Source organism: Tamandua tetradactyla, chromosome 7 (genome assembly GCF_023851605.1).
Source record: "Tamandua tetradactyla isolate mTamTet1 chromosome 7, mTamTet1.pri, whole genome shotgun sequence".
NCBI lineage: Eukaryota > Metazoa > Chordata > Mammalia > Pilosa > Myrmecophagidae > Tamandua > Tamandua tetradactyla.
Window position 1 is genome coordinate 21,320,702 of NC_135333.1, and position 25,242 is coordinate 21,345,943.

Here is a 25,242-nt window from a genome sequence, read left to right on the forward strand (position 1 = left end):
GTAAAATAGAGATAGGGATATAGAAGTCTAATCAAATGAAAAAATGAAGTCGTTGTAAACATCAGAGTAAGAGAGAAGTTGTTCTGGAAAGTAAAGGTGAGTACCTAAGGTGGTGTTAGGATGCAGGTGGGAGAAAGAAAGGGAAAGGAAAAGGTTTTTTTGGCTATAAAGGGGTGTGTGAGAGATTAAATCTTCATTTGTAGTAGGAAGTCGGTAGATAACATCTAATTCTGAAAAAATCAGGAAGTAATTTTTCCAAGAAAATTACTGTACTTAGAAGCATGAGATGAGTACCAGAGTATTAAAAGTACTTGCTTCTGGGGAGCAAAATCAGAAATGGCAACGGTTGGGAGGATTACTGTTTTGTTATTAGCCTTGAATACAATTTTTAAGTCATGTCTTTACTTTTATAAATTTAATTTTTATTTTTAATTATTGTGGAGTTGATAAAATGAATTACTATTTTAGATGTTAAATCTTATTAGTAAAAAAAAAAAAACCCAAAAACAAACCTTAACTGTAGTAACATGGTACTATAGTTTAGTTTGCTGTTTTTATATATATTATTTTTTCATCTCATGCTTTCAGTTCCTACTCATATTATTAATATTTAGCTTCCTCAGCTGTGGTGACGAATATATTCTAACAAACATGAGTCAGTCCCATGCTAGTCTCATCGTAGTTCAGTTAGTACCTATTAATAGTTCACACATCATTACTACTGCATATAAAAGGGAAGAATAATTCCAGCCCAGAACAGTGGAGTCGGAACAATGAGAGTATATAACCCTCCGCTTACCCTTCAGAGACAGAATGGACCAAAAGTTGATCGCCTTCTGTTGTAAGTCTCGGAAGCTCTTTGTTATATTAAAACTTAATTATCATTAATTTTTATCTATTCTTCATTTGCTTACGAATAGAAGAATGAAATGCCCACATTATACCATCAAAACATATTTATGTAATTTTATTTTCTAACAAATGTCAGTGGCATCAAAATACTAAATTACTAATTATAGAATATTTTTCTTACTCTTCCTTCCTACTTTAGTATGTCAAAATTTAAATCACTATTTTATTTACCTAATACTCTCCATTTAGGTAAGGTTAAATAAAGTAGCAAAAATCTTTTAAATTTTTGTTATTTACATTTTGATTGTATCGAAATAGTTAATCTGATTCAATGTAAACTAAAGGTATGTTTGAATATGCTGAAAAAGCTATTAATTTCATTGTGAGCCAGTGCTGTGTGCATCTTATTACAATTCTGGATAGCCCTTTTGGGGAGAAATAGATGTTTTAGCGGTGGTGGTAAGTATTTTTGATATTTTTTAAATGCTCTTGATAGAGCATTATAGAATTCTCAGAAAAAATTTACAATATTGTGAATGTGCATATCCTAATAAAAAAAGAAAATTAAAGTAGTTTGCCACAATTTTTCTATAGTTTGAAATTAAGACATTTGGACTTTGAAAAAGTCTTCAGGCGATACTGTTTAAGAGAGTGAAGGAAATTGTCAATTACAGACAGAACTCTAGGAAATGGAGCCACATGTATTGCCAGTATGTGGATTAGCACAGTGATCTTTCTGAGAAAAATAGAATTTGTGAATTTGTCAGTTTTTCCCCTGTAGAGATTCGCAAATCCCACTTTTTGAGTCTAAACATGAAAGTGAGATTGATAAACCATCCAGTTTAGGTGGGACTTATTCATGCCACGAAAGGACAGAGGTATTTTGTTTCATATACACCTTTGGGATATATTGATTAGATGGGTATCTTTTCATTAATCAGGCTAAACGTTAGCTCAGAGCCGCCAACACTTGCCTCCTGCCTTCACAGCAAGGCAGTGCACTGTCAGCGATTCTCCTGCAGCCGTGTACGCTGCTTGCCTGACTCCCCTGTCAGCAGACTTGGAAAGTCTCTCCAGCATTGTGCTCATACCCTGTGTCAGTACATGCTCTCACACAAACTGTAAACCCTAGAGAATTGTGGCATGTGGTCTTCTTAAGTGAGGATATCTAGTACTGAATGCCATTATTAGTTCAATAATTCTTGCAGATTTACCTCACCTGTCCCTTGACTTTAGCTTGCTTCTTTGTGTTAAAATTGTTATCTTGCTTAAAGAAGCAACTATTAACTTGGGGGGTAAAAAACTAAGGACTTGAATAGGAAATGAAGTGTAGTCAAAGGATATTAGGGTTCATAGGTGAATAGTATTTACATTATCATAATTATAATATAAATGTTGAATATTGATTTAACCAGAAATCAGTATCCTCCCTGAACTATGCTGGGAGAAGCTTGTATGGTGAAGGAGTTAGGGAAGCATCTTCCTATTAGAAAGTCAGTAGATAATATTTACAGTTAAATGAAAAACAGCCCCAAGAGTTGACAGTAATTGGCTCTGAAGCATTGGAAAGAAGGGTGGGGAGGTTGGGGCAGTGAACTGCTGATATTTTTTATGAGCTTTAAAAACCATGTACTTAGATGATTTGGATAAAAACAAAGTAAAATGAAGAGGTGTAACAGAAATATAAAAAAGTTACCTTTGAAAGACCTGATGTAGTTTGTAGTTTTTTACCATCCATTTCATGATATAGCTAAACTTAAATACTTAAACTTATTTAAGTTTATAAGTTAAAGTGCCCTAACATTAACTATTTTTCCTTAGCTTCATATTCAAACATATTCTAATTAGAATAGTATGGTAGAGTATTACTTTTAAAATACTATTTTTTCCACCCATGCCGTGTGTTTTAAATTTGGTATAAGTTCTACCTGAATTTCAGTAGTTGCAAGTTATTCTAAAAATAATAACTGGCTTTTGCCATATTTGTTATTAAAAACATTCTTCTGAGTATATCTAATCTCTTGCCCTTGTCCCTGCAGTGACACTGTTATGCCTGGGAACTTTGGCAGCTAGTGGTTTATCAGATGGTATAATGAGGCCAGTACTGTATCATAAAAGCCTGTATCACTTAGTAGTCAATACCTTAAACAACTGCTGCCTTAGAAAGGCTGCCATAGGTGTCTTCTGTTTTCTCTTACAGTCACTGCTAGTTAGGATGATATGTCTGTCCAGGCAGTGGCTGTGTGTTTTTGTGAGAGAAGAGGATTGATCAGGTGGGCTCTTTCTTTTGTTTTATAGGCAGCTTAGGAAGCATAAAGAGGAACAGTTTTTGAAAGGCCGCTTATAGATCTTTATTGATTCTGAGGGAGGTGGGGCACGGGACACTGTTCACACCCTGGCCATTCAGCTCTGCCTCTGGTTGGAGCCGTCCAGTGTATTCGCCAGTCTAGGGAACATCCCAACTGCAAATCTCCAAATCACAGTTATTACTATAGCTCACATTTAGCGATTGCTTTTATGTGCCAGGTACTTTTTAAGGAGCTTTTAAGATATTTATTTCCTCGTTTCTCTTCCCCACAATGCTATGTAAAATGAACAACCCTTTTTGACAAACTTTTAGTGAGGGTTAACTTTTACAGCAACGCAATCATTTAGCTCCAGGTAGATACTGGGGACGCTTACTTGCTCCAGATATGAAGATAAAAATCAAACTGTACAATTAAAGGCTATATATGTTATGATTCTGTAGTTTCTAATAAAATCACAAAGAGACTCCATCATCAACATTTAAAATCCTAGAGTTAAAGAAAAAACTGTTAGGGCATAAAAGAAGAATTGAATACATATCAAGACCTTATACATTCTTAGTTGTGGAGATAAAACGATGTGAATGTAGATATGACAGCAAAAGCGCAAGCAACCAAAGGAAAAATAAATTGGACTTCATCAAAATCAAACTTTGTTATGCACCAAAGGACATAATTAAGAAAGTGAAAAGACAACCTATAGAATAGGAGAAAATATTTGGAAATCATGTATTTGATAAGGTTTAATATCTAGAATATAGGAAGGACTGACTACAACTCAACAAAAAGGCAAACCACCCCATTAAAAATGGACGAAGGATTTGAATAGACATTTCTACAAAAATCTACAAGTGTCCAAGAAGCACATGAAAAGATGTTCAACATCATTAACCAAATCAAAACCATGAGATACCACTTCACACCCCCTAGAACGGATGACTATTACTTTAAAAACAGAAAATGAAAAATGTTGATGAAGATACAGAGAAATTGTTGGTAGGAGTATAAAATGGTGCAGCCGCTGTGGAAAACAGTTGGGTGGTCCCTCAGGAAGTTAGCATAGAATTACCCATATGACTTGGTAGTTCTGCCCTTAGGTATGTACCCCCAGAGAACTGAAGGCAGGGATTTGAACAGATACCTTTATACATGTGTTCTAGCAGCTTTATTTACAGTAGGCAAAAGATGGAAACGTGTCAATATCCATTCAATAGAATATTATTTAGCCATAAAAAGGATGCATGAAACAACATGGATGAACCTTGAAGGCATGTTGGTTGAAACAAGACAGACACAAAAGAGCTTATATTGTGTGTTTCCACTTCAATGAAGTATCAAGAATAAGGAAATTCATAGAGACAGAAAGTAGATTACAGGTTACCAGGATGTGGGGGGAGTGGAGATGGGAAGTTACTGCTTAATGATACAGAGTTTGTTTTCGGTGATGGAGATGTTCTGATAATGGATGGCGGTTGATGGTACCGTGCCATTGTAAATGTTATTATTGCAACTGAGTACACTTATCGTTAGAATAACGAATTTTATCTTATATATGTTATCATAACTTAAAAACAAATAAGCAAAAATTTGAAGTTAAATCATGTTTTTAAGAAAGATATGAATGTTTTTCTCGTTAGTCTTCAAAATTACTTAAATATAATAGGATTGAAAGGATAGGTGTGGACAGAAGGGATGAACTTAAAGTGAGTCTAGAATTGACCTAAAATAGTTAATGTGTATATGAATAATCTAGAAAAGCTCAAAAAGAAGAATGATAAGCTTGGATATACCCTGTTCAGTATTAAAGTATATTTCAGATAGCACACAGGAGGATGCTGGTGCCATACTGGACAAACAGGGCTATGGACCAGAACATTGTGGAAGTTCAGGAATAGTTAACACATGCGAAGGTGGCATCTGACACCAGGGCTGTAAACTCTTCAGCCAGTGCTGTTGTGACAGCGGGTTGATCTTTTAGGGGAGGGAGGAGACAGATTCACTGTTTCACATCTCACACCCAAAATGCATTTCAGATGAAGGATCTTATTATTCAAAATAGACCCATTAATGTATTAGAAGACAATTTGTGTAATTATATAATCTTGGGAAAGGGCTATCTGAGAAAGGGAGCAAAGGCAGGCACACAAAAGGATAATAATACTAGATTATTCTACATAAAAGTTAAAGGTCATTGCAAAACAATACTTGCTAAAAATTAGACATCAGTAAGATGCTATAATAAAAGTTTAAATGCAAATGACCACCAACGTGTGTGACAAAGGATTATTCTCTTTAATATAATAAAGGGCTCTCTGAAATGAATATGAAAGAATGACTACCTCAAGAGAAAACTGACCAAAGAACAAAAATAGTCATTTCACAATATTAATACAAATGGCTGGTAAACCAGTTGCAAAGTACTTAACTAAGAAGTAATCAAATAGAGGCAAGTTGTTATGTGCTGTGTGTTTCCAGTTATACTAGTAAAGATTAAAAATAGTTATCCTGTTTATTTTTGGTGAAGGGAAAGGAAAGTGAATGTTCTTATTTATATACTGCTGAGCCCTGCTAGGGAGGGTTGATTGGCTGATCTTTTCCTAAATAAAATAACACATTTCAAAAATCCTGAGAAATGTGTACCTTTTCACCTAGCAAATCTGTGTGTCAGTGTTCCTCTTTAGGAAGTAGTTGGAAAAGGGGTCAAATGATCTACAAGGCTTCTGCAGTGTTGGGAACAGTATTAAGATAACTACAGTGTGTCCTACTATAGGGACAGCTTAAACTGTGGACAGCTGAAGAGTGGAATATTAGGTGCTCATGAAAAAGAAAGACCTAGAACTGTGCTTTTATAATATATGGGAGGGAAGAAAGCACATTTCAAATTAGTAGGGAAATATGATGCCATCTCTTTTGTTAATTTCAGGCAACTTCAAGAGCAGCAACGACAAAAGGAGCTGGAGCGGGAAAGGCTGGAGAGAGAAAGAATGGAAAGGGACAGATTGGAGAGAGAGAGGTTAGAAAGGGAACGGCTGGAACAGGAGCAGCTGGAGAGAGAGAGACAAGAGAGGGAACGACACGAACGCCTGGAGCGGGAGAGGCAGGAGAGGCAGGAGCGGGAGAGACTCGAACGAGAAAGACAAGAAAGAGAGCGACAAGAACAGCTAGAGAGGGAGCAGTTGGAATGGGAGAGAGAGCGAAGAATATCAAACGCTGGTAAGAAGTTTACATACGTTTCTGTGTTCTTCGTATAGCTGAGCTTGGGCAATGTTTGTGTATATTTTACATTTGAGATGCTAGGGATTAAGCTGTATGATTTGATATTAGGAAAAATAATAACAGCAGTGAAGAGCATTTTCTTTTTCTCTCTATATTGCTTTTATTGCTTAGAGGTTTAGAGAAACTGCTCTTGGAAATTTTTATTATGGCATTCTTATTCTTATAATGCCCTATAAATTGGCTGTAAAGTATAATTGAGCTTTTATGGGAACTTTTAAAAATTGGATGAATTTGAAATATATTTGCCTTATGAGATTAACCCTTCTCAAATAGTGTAGTATTACAGTACCATTCAGCAAGAAATTTGCTTGTTTGTATTCTAATGTTTTTGAAGGAGGAATTAAAAGAGTAGGTGAGAACTATCAAAACTGACTAGTTATTTAAATATAAATATTTTCTATTGTGAAAAAGTTGTGGAAATTACTAAACCCGCTGGACTTTACTGAAAGACTTAAAGAGTTAAAATTTGGCTATAAGTTTGAAGTATTTTAATGTTCATTAAAATGAACAATTATTATAGAATCTACGGATTATTTTTTGTTCATATGGCCTATATCAAAAGTCTCAGTGTGGGTTGATTAGGTAATATTGGTTTGTTGTTTATTTAATTCTTTTTTTGAAAAACTGGCTCAGTTTTTAAATTCTTTTTTTAAAAAACTCTCACTTTTTTCTGGGGTGACGGCCAACAAACCAAATATTTCCTCAAATAAGCATTGAATAAGGGGTTCCTAGCCTTTTAAAATAAATGTTTTGCAGGTTTGCTATTTGTTGTTGTTTTTTCAAAATCAACTTATTCTTTTGTTTGTGGTCCGTCCATGTAATTTGAATGTCCTTTTAGTGGACTAAATAATGAAAATTAAGAACTGTAAAATCTTTTCTCATATAGGATCACCTGATCATTTAAATCAATTAATCCACTTATTGAACAAAAAGAAAACTTATTTCATTCTCTTCTGGATCTCAAATTGTATTTATAAATTAAAATATTTGGGGGTGAAAATAATTTATTTGCACATGTGCCTAATTCTCTGGTACTAACTGTAGTCTACATTTATACATTTTGTCTGAATGCTGGTTTTGTGGCTTCACTAGCTCCCTTTTTCTCTCTCCTTTTTTATCCTGTCTTTTGCTGCTGCTTTCCACCTTCTGTCCAGCTTCATCTTCAGACAGCTCCCTGTATAATGCTCCACTTCCTGAGTATTCCAGTTGCCAGCCTCCTTCAGCACCTCCTCCATCATACGCTAAAGTCATCTCAGCTCCAGTGTCAGATGCCACTCCTGAGTATGCTGTAGTGACCGCTTTGCCACCTCCTTCCACACCCCCTACACCACCACTTCGACACTCAGCGACACGTTTTGCAACCTCTTTAGGTTCAGCCTTCCACCCTGTTCTTCCCCATTATGCTACAGTTCCTCGTCCTATGAACAAAAACTCTCAGCCTTCTTCTCCCGTGAATACACCCTCTTCTCAGCCTCCAGCTACGAAGCCCTGTGCCTGGTCTACTTCCAATGTTTCGCCCCTCCCTCCGTCTCCTCCAGTAATGATTAGCAGCCCCCCAGGCAAAGCTACTGGTCCAAGGCCTGTCCTCCCTGTTTGTGTTTCTTCTCCTGTGCTCCAAATGCCTCCGTCACCAACAGCAGCCGACGGGCTGCTTGACTCTGTCATGTACCCGGTGTCTCCACCGCCTACCTCAGGGCCAGCAGTCCCCCCGCCGCCGCCTCCTCTGCCTTCCCTTGCATCACTCTCACACTGTGGACCTCAAGCTTCTCCTCCTCCAAGCACCCCTATTGCCTCAACTCCCTCATCCAAGCCTAGTGTTCTCCCTTCTCCCTCTGCAGCTGCCCCTGCCTCTGTTGAGACTCCTCTAAACTCTGTGCTGGGAGACTCCTCTGCTTCTGAGCCAGGCTTGCAGGCAGCCTCTCAGCCGGCCGAGACTCCAGCCCAGCAGGGTAAGGCTTTCATTATTGCTACCAACCGCTAATCACTTGAAAACATTGTATATCAACAACTGTCCATTCCTAGAGGGATGGTTAGGATAGTTTTGATAATTGGATATCTTTGTGCAATAGTACCCTATATTTTCAACTTAAAAAATTGAAGTAGAAAATAAATGTGATTTTTTTTTTTCCTATGTGATTAATTGCATTTGGAGAATCAATATGAGACATTCCCACATTGAACTAGGTTTTGGTATCCTTTACAGTATCATAGTTGAATGTGTTTTCCAATCTTTAAGGGGCCCCATAATAAATCTATTTTACATTTCACTAGGAAAACTTTGCTTGAATACACATTTGCTCTGTCACACAATAAATATCTGATTCAACCTTTTTCCTTTAATTTCTGCAAACTTACAGATATATTTAGTGCCCAACTGTAGTTGTTAGGTAGGTCATCTTAGAGCCCCATTTTGCTCGTTCTGATCTTGGGCCCCATTTCACTTTGGTCTCCCCCATACTGGACTTCTCAGATAGGTGTCACCCTGAGCCCTGTGAGCAGCCTCGCTTTGCAAGAGGGCCGGAGAGGGTGGCAGGCTTCATATGTTCGCAAAGGGTTCCATGGTCCAAGATGACAAGACGTAGTGGGCTGCAGAGCTAGCTGAGAGAAAGTAACATCCTCTGCAGTTATCCCTCTTACTCTCTCCCCACCCTACTCCTTGCTGCCATGGTAACAGGGAAGGATATAAGCTTCTAAGTAAGGATTATTTCTAAGTAGAGAAGGACCTGGTTTTATAAGTAAATAAGATGCTTAGCAACCCAATTTAGTTTTTTAGCATAGGGTTTAGGTAGAATTACAGGAAGAAATCTGACAAATTTACCAAAGAGAGTTATAATCTGGATAAGAAGATACCTCTTTTAAAGCCTTAGTTCCTAAAATAGAATAATAAGGCTTTGTTCTTACAGTGTATGCATTTTTATTGTTGCAACTTAATGAATTTGCTTAAAAATTGAGTCAAAATTTGGGTATGTGCAATTAGTATTGCTGTGACAGCAATACTGTACAAGACAGGCGCAGTCAGCTGGACAAGGCTGAAAATCAACTTGTGTATCCTTAGGACTCTAGAAATTTGTGGTTGATTACTGGTCAAGGTTAGCAGTTTTTAAAAATTTACCACCCAATGTGCAAATAACATTTTTTTTTTTGTCCTGAAACACCCCATTTAAGCCTTAAGGAAGGGGGTACCTACTAGTTCAGTATTCTTACATTAATTGAGTTCTCGCTCACTCCCTTTGTGATTTTACTAGATTTGAGTATTTCTCTTCTTATACCACCTTCTAGACTAAAAAACCCTGAACTTCAAATTTTAGACCATTCCATTATTTCTGAGAGTTATTTTGAGGTTTTACATTGTGATAGTAGAGTACTTCACAGTGGCGTTTTCAGCCCTGGCAGCCTGTTGGATTTAAACAAAGATTATTTTTAAAATACTGAAGCCTGAGACCCATCCCTCCTTGGTGGTCTTAATCCAGTCCTCTGGCTATCTATAAGCAACTAAATCTTTGTCTTCACTGTTTAAAATTTATTGTCTTAAAGTTTATATCGATTTTTTTCAGTTCTGTTATGTCAGACAGTACTGTCATCATATACACCAGTTTGTCCTTTCAGTAATGCTTATCTCCCTACCCAGTTGTATAGGCATTTATTTGTTTATACACCAAATAACCATGAACAACAAAAACAAAAATCTAATTAGAGGATCTGTTGCATAATTCTCTTAATAAAGCTCTTAACGTTAAAGAAGATAGTTTTATACTTTGGAGTTACGTTTTAGTATCATTTTTGTACTTACCTTTTTTATGCCTTAAATATTATGAGCTATCATGCTCATTAATATGTAGTAAGTGTTGGAGTCACTTTAATTTAGCATGGCATTCCACTTTTCTTTTCAGCTAGTACCACTTAGCTCCATTGCTGACTGACCTGTTTAACATTTCTGTCTCTAGGTATTGCCTTGGGGCCGCCTGCCCTGCCTCCCCCACCCCCCCTCCCCCCAGGGCCCCCTCAGCCTTCAGCAGCCCCTCCTCCTCCCCCTGGTCCACCCCCACCCCCTCTGCTTCCATCCTCTGGGCCTCCCCCACCCCCTCCTCCACCCCCTCTTCCTAATCAAGCACCCCCTCCTCCTCCACCACCTCCTGCCCCTCCCCTCCCTGCATCTGGATTTTTTGTGGGATCCATGTCAGAAGACAATCGCCCTTTAACTGGACTGGCAGCTGCAATTGCTGGAGCAAAACTTAGGAAAGTGTCGCGGGTAAATACATTTCCAAATTATTGTGTTGTGTGTGTGTGATGTCTTATTCTTTCTAAATACCTAAAATATTTTATTTATTGTATTCCGATTTTATGAACCCTATGTTAATTTCTTTGATTTAAAAAATGAAATGATTTAGACTTACAGAAATTTGTAAGAGTAATATAAAAAAATTCCTGTAAACCTATCACTCAGATTCACCAGTTAACATTTTACCTTATTTCCTTTATTTTGTTTCTTTCTACACACATACACTTGTGAGTCAGAGACATCATGCCCCTAAATACTTGTTTGTATTTTGTCAGAAAAAGGACATTTAGTTCCATAACCACAGTATAATTACCAAAATCAGGAAATTTAACATTGAAAGACTACTATACAGACCTCATTCAAATTTCATCTATTGTCCAATATCTTTTATGACAATTATTTTATAGTCCAAGATCATATGTGCCTTTAGTTGTCGTGCCACTTTAATTTGCTTGATTCTGAACAATTCCTCAATCTTTCTTTCCAGATATTGACATTGTTGAAAAATATGGCACAGCTAATTTCTAGATTGTTCCCCAGTTTGGAATTTTGTGATGCCTTCTCAGCATTCCTTCAGGTTTCACCTATTTTGGCACTGAAGTAGTGCTTTGTATATAGTCACACCAACATTATTGGTGATGTTAATTTTGATAAAAGTTTAGCTAAAATTCTCATTGATAAGTAAAATTAAGGTTTAAAAAGTAATATTTAGATGTTTTTATTTACAGTAATGCTGGTGTCTCCTTCTGTTTTGAGTTCATTTCTGTATTTTCTCATTAAGATGGAAGATGCCTCTTTCCCAGTTGGAGGGAATACTATTGGTGTGAATTCAGCCTCGTCCAAGACAGATACCGGTCGTGGAAATGGACCCCTTCCCTTAGGGGGCAGTGGTTTAATGGAAGAAATGAGTGCCCTGCTGGCCAGGAGGTAAGCGAGAAATTTTATTATGGCAGATATGTACAGAATTGAGAAGATTGAGGAATTTTAAAATTGTATTCCAAATGTAATTGAACTCTAAATATGTTTCTTCCTTCTTGGGGAAGAAGTACTTTTTATACTAAGAGTTAGATTTTTTTTTTTTTTTTTAAATTTTGATTTACCCTCTTTCTAGGAGAAGAATTGCTGAAAAGGGATCAACAATAGAAACAGAGCAAAAAGAGGACAAAAATGTAAGTTTATGCAATAAAAAAACTTAAAATGTAAAATTCAGGCATAGCTTGTTCAGATAGTCATGTTGGAGATTCAGTTTGAACTTAATTCGAGCTTAAGTTTGTTTAAGATCTCTTAGGTTCTCAGTTTCCTTAAATTTAAAATGAGGGTATTAGATGAGGTCAACAATTTTTTGAAGTTTCTCTTGGGAGCCCCCTAAGAGTGAATCTTCATGCCCCTCATCCTCAATTCAGCTGGGGAAACTGCTTTCTCTCTTGCGTATGTGTGTGTTTCAAATAAAATGATTGTTTTTTTCTGTTACATTTGGCCTTCTTTGATGCGGTTCCTCAAATCTGTCTCTTGTAGTTTCCCTCATAGTAAACTAGCATAGCTAGTGTAAGTTCTCAGTGAGAATCTGGGAGAACCAGGAGTTGTGGGAGAAAGTAGTAGGGGAAACACTAGGATGGTCTAAAAAGAAAGATGTCTAAACTGGAATCAAAAGGAAAAGAGAAGTGGCAGAAAAAAGATTATTAGCAATGGGAGAATAAAACACTAATATCTATAGTAACAATTTCTAGTAGGTATGATATTATTAAATATATTTCTGTGTATTTAGGAAGATTCAGATCCTGTAACTTCTAAAGCCTCTTCTACAAGTACACCTGGTAAGTTCAAGAGAAATATTTTAACCTTCATAAACTTTTTCTACGCATTAATAAATAATTTTTAAAACTCCCACTTTCACATGTTTGGACCAGTGCCTGCTATTTTAGTTAAATTTCTTCTCTTTAGTTAAATTTCTTTAAAATTTAAATTCTTTAGTTAAATTTCTTTTAAATTTAGTTAAATTTCTTTGTGATCCCAGAAGTGACTGTTACTTTCTTACTGATACTGAGAGATCCATTAAAACTCAAAGATTTTTTCTGATTATTCTTTCTTTGAAAATCCTAATTTTTACACATTGCGAAAGCTATATCATTATGCAGTCATCTTCAAGAAACATGGCTACTGCAGCAGTTCTACATTTTCAGGCAGATCCCTCCATCCTCTCTGTTATGCCTTAACTAAAAAGGTGATATCTGTTTAACGTGTAAGAATAACCTCCAGGATAACCTCTCGACTCTGTTTGGAATCTCTCAGCCACTGACACTTTATTTTGTCTTACTTCTCTCTTCCCTCTTTCTGTCAAGAAGGTTTTCTCAATCCCTTGGTGCTGAGTTCCAGCTCATTCTAGGGTTTGTGTCCTATGTTGCCAGGAAGGTCCCCCCTGGGAATCATGGCCCATGTAGAGAGGGGGAGGGGAGGGCAGTGAGTTTTCTTGTCATTTTAGCTGAGAAAGAGAGGCCACATCTGAGCAACAAAAGAGGTTCTCTTGGGGGTGACTCTTAGGCCTCATTTTAAGTAGGCTTGACCTATCCTTTGTGGGGTTAAGTTTCCTATGAACAAACCCCAAGACTGGGGGCTCAGCCTATTGCTTTGGTTGTCCCCACTGCTTATGAGAATATTAAGAATTCTCTACTTGGGGAAGTTGAATTTTCCCCCTTTCCCACCATTCCCCCTAGGGGACTCTGCAAATACTTCCCTGTTCACTGTTCAAATCCTTTTGGGATTTATTGGGGCATCACTCTAACAAATCTACAAAATCTCATGCCCTACTCAAGGTTCCATGTAGTTATGGTGCTCAGTTAAGCTGTCCACATAAGTTATATTAGGAAATGCACTAGTCAAAATATAAATTTTGTACCAAAGAAATATTTTTTGCTTTAGTCTCACACATAAGTTAGTTTTAAAATATGAATTACCATCTATTTTCAACACCCTGCTTTATTGACATTCGTTTGTTCTTCCTCATGCAAACCATTTTAAAATTTGTACATTTAGTCACTATCATTATACACTCTAGGCAATCCTCGATTATACCATCTCAGTCTTTATTCTTTATCATTCCTTCTGATTTTCTTTGTGCCCCCAGGCCTCCTCCCTCTCTCATTCTCACATTCAGCTTCATTCAGTGTACTAATATTGTATTACAGTTAGGTAGTATTGTGTTATCCATTTCTGAGTTTTTACAATCAGTCCCTTTGCATAATCTGTATCCCTTCAGTTCCAGTTACCCAGTATCTACCCTATTTTGATCTCCTGATGACCTCTGTTCTTAACTGAAATTATTCAAGTTCATTCATTAATGTTAGTTCATATCAGTGAGACCATACAGTATTTGTCCTTTTGTTTCTGACTAATCTCACTCAGCATAATATCCTTAAGGTCTGTCCATGTTGTTACATACTTTGTAGCTTTATTCTGTCTTACAGCTGCATAATATTCCATCATATGTGTATACCACAGCTTGTTTAGCCACTTTTCTGTTGATGGACATTTGGGCTGTTTCCATCTCTTGGCAATTGTAAATAATGCTGTTATAAACATTGTTATGCAAATGTCCATATGTGTTCTTGCCCTCATGTCCTCTTGAGTAGACACTAGCAATGGTATTGCCGGGTCGTATGGCAATTCTATACTTGGCCTCCTGAGGACCCGCCAAACTGCCTTCCACAGTGGTTGCACCATTTGACATTCCCACCAACAGTGGATAAGTGTGCGTCTTTATCCACATCCTCTCCAGCACTTGTGGTTTTCTGTTTTATTGATAATGGCCATTCTGGTGGGTGTGAGATGATATCTCATTGTGGTTTTGATTTGCATTTCCCTAATAGCCAGGGAAGTTGAGCATCTTTACTTGTGCCTTTTTGGCTATTTGTATTTCTGCTTCTGAGAAGTGTCTGTTGAAGTGATTTGTCCATTTTGTAATTGGGTTGTCTGTCTTTTTTTGTTGTTGAATGAAAGAATCTCTTTATATATTCTGGATACTAGACCTTTATCTGATATATCGTTTCCAAATATTGTCTCCCATTGTGTAGGCTGCCTTTTTACTTTCTTGACAAAGTTCTCTGATGCACAAAAGTGTTTAATTTTGAGGAGTTCCCATTTCTTTCTTTCTTTCTTTAATGCTCGTGCTTTGGGTGTAAGGTCTAGGAAACCGCATCCTATTATAAAATTTGTAAGATATTTCCCTACATTTTCTTCCAACAGTTTTATGGTCTTACATCTAATACTTAGGTCTTTGATTCATTTTTAGTTAATTTTTGTATAGGATGTGAGATATCATTCTTTTGCATGTGGATATCCAGTTCTCTAGGCACCCTTTATTGAAGAAACAGTTCTGTCCCAGGTGAGTTGGCTTGACTGCCTTATCAAAGAGCAATTGTCCATAGATGAGAGGGTCTATATCTGAGCACTCTATTCGATTCCATTGGTTGGTGTATCTATCTTTATACTAGTACCATGCTGTTATCATCACTGTAGGTTCGTATGAGACCTCCAACTTCATTTTTCTTTCTCAGGATACTTTTAGCTATTTGGGGCAGCCTGCCCTTCCAGATAAATTTGGTTATTGGTTTTTCTATTTCTGAAAAGTAAGTTTTTGGGATTTTAATTGGTATTGCATTGAATCTGTAAATCAATTTAGGTAGAATTGACATCTTAACTATATTTAGTCTTCCAGTCCATGAACACCATATGCCCTTCCATTTATTTAGGTTTTCTGTGACTTCTTTTAACAATTTTTTATAGTTTTCTCTATATAGGTCTTTTGTCTCTTTAGTTAAATTTATTCCTAAATATTTTATTCTTTTTGACTGCAATTGTAAGTGTAATTTTTTTATGATCTCCCCCTCAGGTTGTTCATTACTAGTGTATAGAAACAGTACAGATTTTTTGAGTATTGATCTTGTAACCTGCCGCTTTGCTGTTTATTAGCTCTAGTAGTTTTGCTGTGGATTTTTTTGGATTTTCAACATACAATATCATATCATCTGCAAACAGTGAGAGTTTTACTTCTTCCTTTCCAATTTTGATGCCTTGTATTTATTTTTCTTGTCTAATTGCTCTAGCTTGAACTTCCAACACAATGTTGAATAAAAATGGTGAGAGTGGACATTCTTGTCTTGTTCTTGATCTTAGGGGGAAATTTTTCAGTTTTTCCCCATTGAGGATGATGTTAGCTGTGGGTTTCCGTTCATCATTTTGAGGAAGTTCCCTTCTATTTCTATCCTTTGAAGTGTTTTCAACAGGAAAGGATGTTGAATTTTGTCAAATGCCTTTTCTGCATCAATTGTGATGATCATGTGGTTTTTCTGCTTTGATTTGTTGATATGGTGTATTAAATTAATTGATTTTTTTCTGTTGAACCATCCTTGCATACCTTGATGAATCCTACTTAGTCATGGTGTATAATTCTTTTAATATGCTGCTGGATTCGATTTGCAAAAATTTTGTTGAGGATTTTTGCATCTATATTCATAAGAGAGATTGGTCTGTAGTTTTCTCTTTTTGTAATATCCTTGTCTGGCTTTTGTATGAGGGTGTTGTTGACTTCGTAGAATGAGTTAGGTAGCTTTCCCTCCTCTTCAGTTTTTTTGAAAAGTTTGAGCAGGATTGATACTAATTTTTTCTTGAATGCTTGGAAGAATTCACATGTCCTGGACTTTTCTTTTTGGGAAGCTTTTTAATGACTGATTCAATTTGTTTACTTTTGACTGGTTTGTTGAGGTCATCTATTTCTTCTCAGTCAATTTTGGTTGTTCATATTAATGATTTTGAAGTTATGCCATTAAGCAAGGAAAACTATATTATTAAATGAAAGGAAACTACTTTTAATTGAATTTTTTGTTTTTTTTTGCTTGGGCAGGCACTGGGAATCGAACCCTGGTCTCTGTCATAGCAGGCGAGAACTCTGCCACTGCACCACTGTCCTTAATTGATTGTTAAACATAAAGTTGAAGTGAACATGTTAGCTAGCTATATAAGTAAATTTTTTTTTAAATAAAGTCTATTTCAAAGCATTCTTAATTGAGATGATTGTCATTTTGACCATTTATGTGAGTTAGATTGATAATAAAGAAAGTGAAGCTTCTAATGTATAAGCTAAAAGAAATCTCCTTCAAGTTTTGGGGAAATATTCTTAAACTCATTGAAGTTTCTCACATCAAGAACTTTCGACATAGAATATGCTATATAGAATACTCAGAAAATTTATTTAACTAGATAAGTACCTTAACATGATGAGACTGTGAGTCACTATATTTTTATGTGCCATTTGTTCATATTTGACGAAAAGACTAAAGGCTGTACTATGTTAACCTCCTTATTATTTTGGAATGAAGTGACAGGAATGTATTTGATGGACGGTAGTATTGAGAATGGTCCTGAGGAAATCATGCAGAAATGTGCATATTCCTACACATTTTGATTTGGAGACTACCTACTCCCTCTATAATTCAGCTTTTTAGATAAATATACTTTTTTGGAGATGTACTTTTTGTTTTGTGTGTGTGACTTTAACCCATATAACACAAGAAATTCTCCTACCCAGTATGGAATAGTGACTGTTCAGTTATCAGATTACTGATAATTAACATTGCAACCTTTTGAACTATTTTTCCTCAACTTATCTTATTAATCTTCTGAATAAGATTCAAATCAGTTTACATCTATTTCCCTGTGGTTTGTGACCAACTTGTTTTAGCCCTGTCTTATAAGCCAAAGTCAATTACATGCTATTACTGAAATCATAGATGTGTTAGAACTGAACAGTATGTTGGGATCACAGCACCATTCAGAATTTGATAGAAACTATGAGCCTCTTCCCTGGGGGGGAAAAATAATATTTTTATACAAATTTTACACATCTTTGCTTATAAATTCTAAACTTTCATGAGTTCCCTGAGTTATCCATGGGCCATTAGGAACCCCATATCTAATACTCTTCATCTTGTTTAAAATATGAAAAACCAAAGCATGGGTTTTACTTTTGTGTGTATGTGTGTTCATATAAAATCAAGGATTCCTCCACAAGGGCTAAGAATTTCTATTTTTACTTCATACCTATTTTTTTTAAGTGTCATTGTGCCAGATAATTGACAGGCCAAAAAGAAGTGAAAGATAAAAAACCTGAGCACAAGAAGCTTATAGTCTAGCTGTGGAGACACGCACACAAAATCATATATTAAATATTAAATAAGGTTTCAAAGAAGGAGAAGAGCATATAGTTTCAAGTCACTTGGGTTCTTTTTGTAGATAAAAATGACATTTTACTATGCTTTGAAAGGCATTTAATTGGGCAGAAAGCAGGGGAAAGAATTTTATTTCAGCAAAGGTAGAGAGCTGGAGATGAACAAAAAGAGGCTAGGAAATAGTAAGTAGACTTGCTGACTAGAATGATTTCTTTTTGAGGAATATTGGAAAATACTGTTGGAAAAGTGAATAATCCTAGGAATAATGTTCAGAAAGCCTTATGAAAAGTTTAGGAGTTTCAACTTTGTCTTGCAAGTTAATTGACTGAAATAACTAGAATATTAGAATGTCATTTGTGAGGCGTGTGATGTGGGAATCAAGGGCAGGGCTGAGAAACCAGTTGGGAATCCGCGTACCAGTACAAGGAAGGATACCATGTGTTCCCAAAGACTTGCCCTCTCCCCACTTCTGCCCCCTGCACACACCTCCTCACCAAAGGTAACCCAGCCTCTGCTCTTCCCCCTGAAATGATCCTGGAGTCCCCCTGGAGAGATGGCCTCCCTACTTCATCCTCCAGAGCTCAATGAAATTGCTCTTCCTCAAAACCAGATGAGTCCTTGAGGATAACCCCGGTTTGGTTGATAGAGACAGGCCCTCAGCCAACTATTAAAGGTAGCATTTGCTACATTTTAACCATCTTTCAATTTTCCTTCTTTCCACCTGTCTCTTCTTTGGTGTCGAGGTCCTAATGACCTTTCCTTGGGTGTCTTACTATCCCACGGTTTCATTTAGGGCTTAACCATCCTCACCTCTTCTGGCTGGTGGTCCCTTGGATCTGTTCTGCCCCAGTTCTCCTGGACCTCTTTATGCGGTCGTTTGCTGTCCCCTGGCCGGCTGTAGAACCTGCCATCGCTGCGGTTGCTGAGAGCAGGTGCTGGCTGTTGGAATACAAACGAAGGAATAAAAATGTAATTTAACAGGGAGGAGTTGTTTGATGAGGAGCACAGCATGATCATAGATGACTTAAAGGTTTCCCACCCAGATGCCTGGATATGACAGAAATCCAGAACCAAAGCATTGTCTCGTGGGAACGTGAATTTGTTTTTGGTTATGTGTAGCTTGAAGAGAGGACAAGGTATGCACCTGAGAATGTATACAAGTCTATTGAGGAGCCATGTTGACACTCGAAGCAGTGTTTTGTAGGCAAAACTCTGTGTGATATGATCACAACTGCATGTAGATTTGGTTCTCATGTGCTTGGTGTTTTCTTCCATGACGAGGTCCCACCCAGTGACGGAGCATCATTGAATTGGCCCACACTAGAAAAACAGTTCAGAGCACTAGACTTCCAACCGTGAGCCCCTAGAGAGTGCCTTTTGTAGTAAGCTTTTAAGAGCTCCGAGTGGCCCTAAAATTAACTGGAACTTGTCTGCCAACTTTCAAGAAATAGCTGTTTGAGAATCAAGGAAGCATGATAGGATCCCATGATTCTGATGTTTATTTTGATTTGTATGGTTAGAGTAAATGTTTAAAGTACTTGCACACATTAAAGATTATATATTTTTATTGTTTCTTTTACCATTGAGAAGAAAAACAATTTAAAATAGTGTAGCTCATTCTATTCCATTCTAATTATTAAAATATCCTGCCCTTATTCTTATGTTACTGTCTTTATTAGAGAAACTTAATATCTGGTTTTTAGAATTATAGTATTTTAGATTTAAATATTTGAATTTTTTCTAGGGAAACTCATCGCACTTGCTTATTAATTTCTTCTTGTTTCAAGATCTGAAATTGTATAAATTATAATCCTTATGGTTTTTAATTAAAGTTTAGTTTTGAAATTCTTAAATTTTTCTTAATGTTACAATATAAACATGTATGGTGATATTTAAAATTTTGTTTGTTTTACAACTCCAGATATTTAATTTTGACTTATATTCATTTTTTTAAAGAACCAACAAGAAAACCTTGGGAAAGAACAAACACAATGAATGGCAGCAAGTCCCCCGTTATCTCCAGGTACCAATTTTTTCCTAAATTTGTACTGCTTTTGTATCTAAAAAAAAAATTAATTTCTTTTCATTGTAGAACACTTTGAATTGTAAATTTAGAAATTGTATAAAGGAGCATGTAAAACACCCATAGTCGTACTACTGTTAGACAACCACTGAACTCCTTTATATATTTACTAGTGACCGTCTGGTAAACAACATCCTAAATTTATTAGCCAGATTGTCTGAAATTTTAAAATGTTTAAAATGAAAGGCAGCCAGAAAAAACAGACTAATATTTAAGAGAGCAAAACAACTGAAAGTTTGAATTTGTCAGATAGAAAAATTTATTGCTCTCAGTTGAAACTTATATTCATTGTCAACTTAGAAAAGATAGTGCCTGCAAACAAAATTAGTTAACCCGCATTTCTTAGAGTAGTGGTAGGCATGCTCAAGCAAATTCAGCATTCCTTAGCTAGGTGTACTTTATTATCATGAATACATTTATATCACAAATCTTGACCGTGAAAAAAATTTGTGAGAAAATTTTAAAGAAATTTAGAGATTAAATCATTTTTTTGCCTCTTTATCTGAACCACTTACGTTATTTTTGCCTCATTAAAAAGCGAACTTGACTCTACTCATACAAACTTGATGCTGAACAGTACAAGCATAAACTTCATATTGTCACAAATCTCTTCTTTGCTAGCCTGGATCTAAATTCAGACTTGGTTTTTATCTGGTTCTTCCTGCTGGTAGGTAAAGATTTGATGATAACATAATTGCTTGAACTGTAAAGCTAGACCCTTTTGAATGTATACAGGCTTTCAGTTTCTGAGTGGCTGAAAGGTAAATATATTTGATTTTAAAGAAAATGAGGGGAATTGCTTTTGGTGTTATGTTTTCCCAATTTTTTAGGAAGTTGCACATTTATGTTTCCCAGATACCTAATTTGAGGTGGCCTAAAGTATAAGTTTTCTTCACTAGTACATTGCGAAGCTTGATTTATGAAGAGTGTATCAGGGAACAGAACTGCCATGTGCCTTTGAAGACGTAAATTGTGGTGGGAAAGAATTCTTTCTCCTCTCTTCCACTATTATCTGAAGGGACTCCTCAGAGAGCTTGCAGAAAGCTCTGTTTTCTGCAGAAGTTCATCCTCAAAGAGATGTGGAAGAGGTTTTCCAAATGGAATATGTTCCTTGATATGTTTGGGCTTTTTTAATTAAGGAAGAAAAAATGTTCTTTAAAGGATATTTCAGAACTTCTAAAGAAGTTTTGTAAGTGTTTTAAAGCTCACCATTTTGAAAATGTATTTTATATACATTAATCAAATTTCAATGCTTGTTATCCAGGAGTGATTGTAGTTATGTTCCAACATTTTAGATGGCTTTCCTCTCCTTTGTCAAAATAGGAATTCTGAAATGCCTGATTATTACCTGACCATGTCTTTTGATAGATTTAATTCAACAACTGATAATTCTTAAAATTTCACTGAAAACAGTTTTAACAAAGAAAAATGCTGAAAAGACTCAGAACTGTATTCCTTTTTTTCTCTCCTAAGTTAACTCCTCTGTTCATTCTGAAAACAAATATATTGGCCATGTATTTTATATATATTTGTTTAAGTAATACTCATCCTTGAACTGTAATGAGTAATTACAGAGTACCCATTTCTCTCCTCAGTATTCATGTCAAAATTATGTTAGTTTGGTAAGATGGATTAATATCTTATAATATTCATGAGATACTGCATTATAGTATATTTATTAAACGATCATGTTAGATAGGAGAGTAAAAGCAAGAATATTATAATTGAAAATGTAGCTTCTAAAGTATGATTTAAATGTAACATTGAAGACTTTGAGTTCTTCCTATGGTTTTTATTAAGAGCTTCCAGAGTTTATATCCAAAATGAAAAAATACCCCATGTGCCTCCTAAGAAGAGTTAATTTTGTTTATTTCAGACTACAATGATGTTGACTGGTGCTCTTTAATTCTAGTCTGTAGCTTAATATTCACTCTCTAATGGTAAGCTTCTTTGTGTTTTGCAGTAGGTAGGTTTTCCTATGCCTGTAGCCGTAAAAGTAGGCTTTGTATTATGGTTTTTGAAATTCTGTAATTGTCAAGTAAAAAAAGTATCCTCACATAACTAGAATTAGTCTCAAAATAGCTTCTTTTTTTAATTAGAAAAAAATAATTATTTTAAGGTTAATTCTTGTTTTGCTATTTGACTAAAAACCTAAAAAACAGTAATATAATGAGGATTATACTTTTAAATCCTATTGTGTTCCCCTTTAAATGGTTTTTCCCCTTCATAGACGGGATTCTCCAAGGAAAAATCAGATTGTTTTTGACAACAGGTCCTATGATTCATTATCCAGGTATCATCCTGCTGTGACTTTGTGATTTGAGACTTTTAAGCAACATGTTCAGGATAGGGCTGAGCTTTTTCTACATGGATTGGTAATCACCACGAGTGAGATATTTAGGAAGATTGTAGCTCTCATTTTTAGCTTCATTTAGAATGCTCTTTAAAAAAATCCTGAGTTTACATTAGAAAAATGTAAGTATCCATCTTCCTGCCATCATCACTTTATAGTTTTTATTATACTTAAATGATAAATCTAACAGAAGTACTAGACTTGGAACCTAAGGCCTCATACATCATCTAGGTTGTTTTTGGCTTTAGCATTTCCTTTTAAGAGCTTTGTGATTATAAGACTGCAAAGAGTGATTATGAATATGAGACCATTCTTCTAAAAAGTAGGGTAGAAGATCCTGTAGTGTTCGTTATTGGAGCACAGGGCGATATTATAGTCACAATTGGATAATTTATTCTTTGAGGAAAATCTTTGTTTTCCAGATGCTACTTACAGTAAATTATCTCTAACAGCATAGCATTTTACATCCTGAGTCTGAATCAGCAGGTTATTTGTTTTCTAAATGAGCCCTATTATACCATTTTTAATTAAAAAATCTTAAAATATGAACCATGTACTTTTTTCTTAATTAAAAAAAAACAAGAAAAATCCTCAAGTGCTTAAGCTATTTTTAGAATGAATTTGGCAGAATTGGGGCTTAACTATTGCAGTACAGTTATTTTATAGAAAGATACCTAGAGGCAGCACTCATTATAAAATGATTAAAATCTCTGCGAAACCCTCATTTTGTTTTCAATTATGGTGAAAGCTTGTAGTTAGAAATGACAGAAACATATCCATGTTATATTATGTGCATCTATTATTTAAAACGCTTGTCAAGCCTACCAGGAATGTGAATTGAATAGTGTACGGAAGGGGTGACTGAGGCTGAGGTTAGGGATTCGTGGAATTGGACTAGCCACATTCTTAATTTATTAAAATTATTTTCATGCCATTTATGATTAAAATATCTGATAAGTTTATTTTGTCAGGCAGTTAAGTATAAAATATTTGTATTGCAATGCTGAAATACGGTTTTCCCTGCCCTTTTTTTTTTTTTGAGGTGGTTTCATTGTTCTGACCAAAAGGTTTATTTAGAAAATTTCCTAGAAAATAGAGAGTAAAGAAGTATTAAATGAGATTACCTGTAGTAAATCAGTTATCTTGTTGCTTTCATACAGTTTCCCCAGGGATAGTGTTATTAATAAACCTTTTTAAAAAGTGGTGATTACTTCTTTCCTTCGGTATGAAAAGTTCCCCCCTTTAGCTAATTATCTTGGTGGTGGTTGGTGGAAATGGATTGCATGTTAGCATGAATTAATCTTTTAAAAATTGCATGTTTTCATAGTTGTTTATTATATAACAATATTTTTTGGCATCGTTTAGTCAATATAGATAAATTTTTAACATACTGCCAGGTAAAGTAGCAGACTGTAGTTGCTTATATTGATTTCCTTTAGAGGAATGCATTATATAACTTAGGAGAAAATGTTGACCAATAAAATATGAGAAGTAAAAGAGAAGCAGGGTTTTTCTTTAACTTTGGGTGTAGGAGTAGATAGCATGGGTATATGAAGCCACAGCCCTCAAGGATCCAACTCTGCGCAGTGCCCATCACTGGCATAGTGTCCGTCTCAGTAAATCTTAAGGGACTTTGGAATTAGGTAGACTTCTCAGCGAATTTTCACAAGAGGATAGGAAATAGGTGATGTAGATTTTCTTATCTCTAACAGTGCCTGACCTGGCACTTGTTGAAGTTTTCCGAAAGTTATTTTTCTTGTCCATATAACCATAGCAGCAGATGCCTAATACAGTAAAATGAATCAATTTGCTCATAACAACTTTTTAAGCAGTAATTTGTTAAAGCAAATTAACTCTGTATTTCATCTTCACAAACAATGCCTATGGGTTTGAAGTATAATATGTCTTATAAGAATTGTAAAAATTATAATGAAAACTTTGAAAACAGTTATTACATCTATTGGATCTTGGCTCAGGTTTCTAGCATTGTTTAGGTATTCTGCAGAAGTGAAGAGCTTTGACTTCACTGATGATTTCGATTTGCATGGGTGTATGGACCTTAAAGAGTGGCCACTCATTATCGTAAGCCAGAAAATAGATGAATAGCCAAGTAAAACACCAGGATTTCCACTGAGGATTTTGTCTTATGCCATAATTGGAGAGAGGGGAAGCCATGACTGATTTATTTGGTATTTAAAATTTTGCTTAAAATATGCCTCATCTCTAAGATTTATGTCTTCACATACAACTTTTAATATAGAAGTTTAACTTTCAGGAGTGCAATAATAATTGACACTGTTTCTGGTATTTCCATTCCTCCCTATCCACCCACTTGTACAAAATTAAGTTTATGAAAGTAGTTAGCCAGGAACACACCATTTAGATGTTATTTCCATAAAAACATATGGGAAGTAGCCATACAGCCAATTGAATATGAATATATTTCTAATTTAATAGTTCTTGATTTTTTCATGCTTGAAATGGACCAAAATAAACTTAAAGAAATTGTGCTTTCTAGAATGTTTTATTTTCTCCTTTTTTCCAGAACCGAGGTACAGGATTTATAAACTAATTTATATTAGAATAAAATATTCAATAATTTTTTTCCCCCTTCTGTTGGTTTGCTGGTAGAGTTTTCATCTCTGGCTTGGTCAGCATGCCACACACTGGTTTCCTGTCTCATGCCCAGAGACCACTGTCTTCTACTCTTTCCTGAAGAAGTCATGTCATCTTGTCACCATTTTCTGGCTTCTTTATATATAATTGAAAATAATTAAGTAATGAAAAGTTTTTTCTGCTATGTTCTAATCAGCCCTACAATTTTGACAATTAACTTTTTAACAAAATGTTTTTAATTTAAGAAATGCATTTAA

The 25,242-nt window shown here is 35.6% G+C and overlaps 1 protein-coding gene across 4 annotated transcripts in view; it reads left to right on the plus strand.

The window, feature by feature from the left end:
• The window catches only part of ENAH (ENAH actin regulator), a 191,591-nt gene that overhangs the window by 155,195 nt on the left and 11,154 nt on the right, over positions 1 to 25,242 (plus strand). The window contains exons 5-12 of one of the 4 annotated variants that reach the window (XM_077168587.1): positions 6,082 to 6,371; positions 7,589 to 8,383; positions 10,379 to 10,683; positions 11,495 to 11,640; positions 11,825 to 11,882; positions 12,479 to 12,527; positions 19,890 to 19,956; positions 22,247 to 22,309. In XM_077168587.1, the coding sequence (XP_077024702.1) occupies positions 6,082 to 6,371; positions 7,589 to 8,383; positions 10,379 to 10,683; positions 11,495 to 11,640; positions 11,825 to 11,882; positions 12,479 to 12,527; positions 19,890 to 19,956; positions 22,247 to 22,309 (1,773 nt within the window). The remainder of the gene's footprint in view (positions 1 to 6,081; positions 6,372 to 7,588; positions 8,384 to 10,378; positions 10,684 to 11,494; positions 11,641 to 11,824; positions 11,883 to 12,478; positions 12,528 to 19,889; positions 19,957 to 22,246; positions 22,310 to 25,242) is intronic. The other 3 variants (XM_077168589.1, XM_077168588.1, XM_077168590.1) reach the window with 3 other exon arrangements.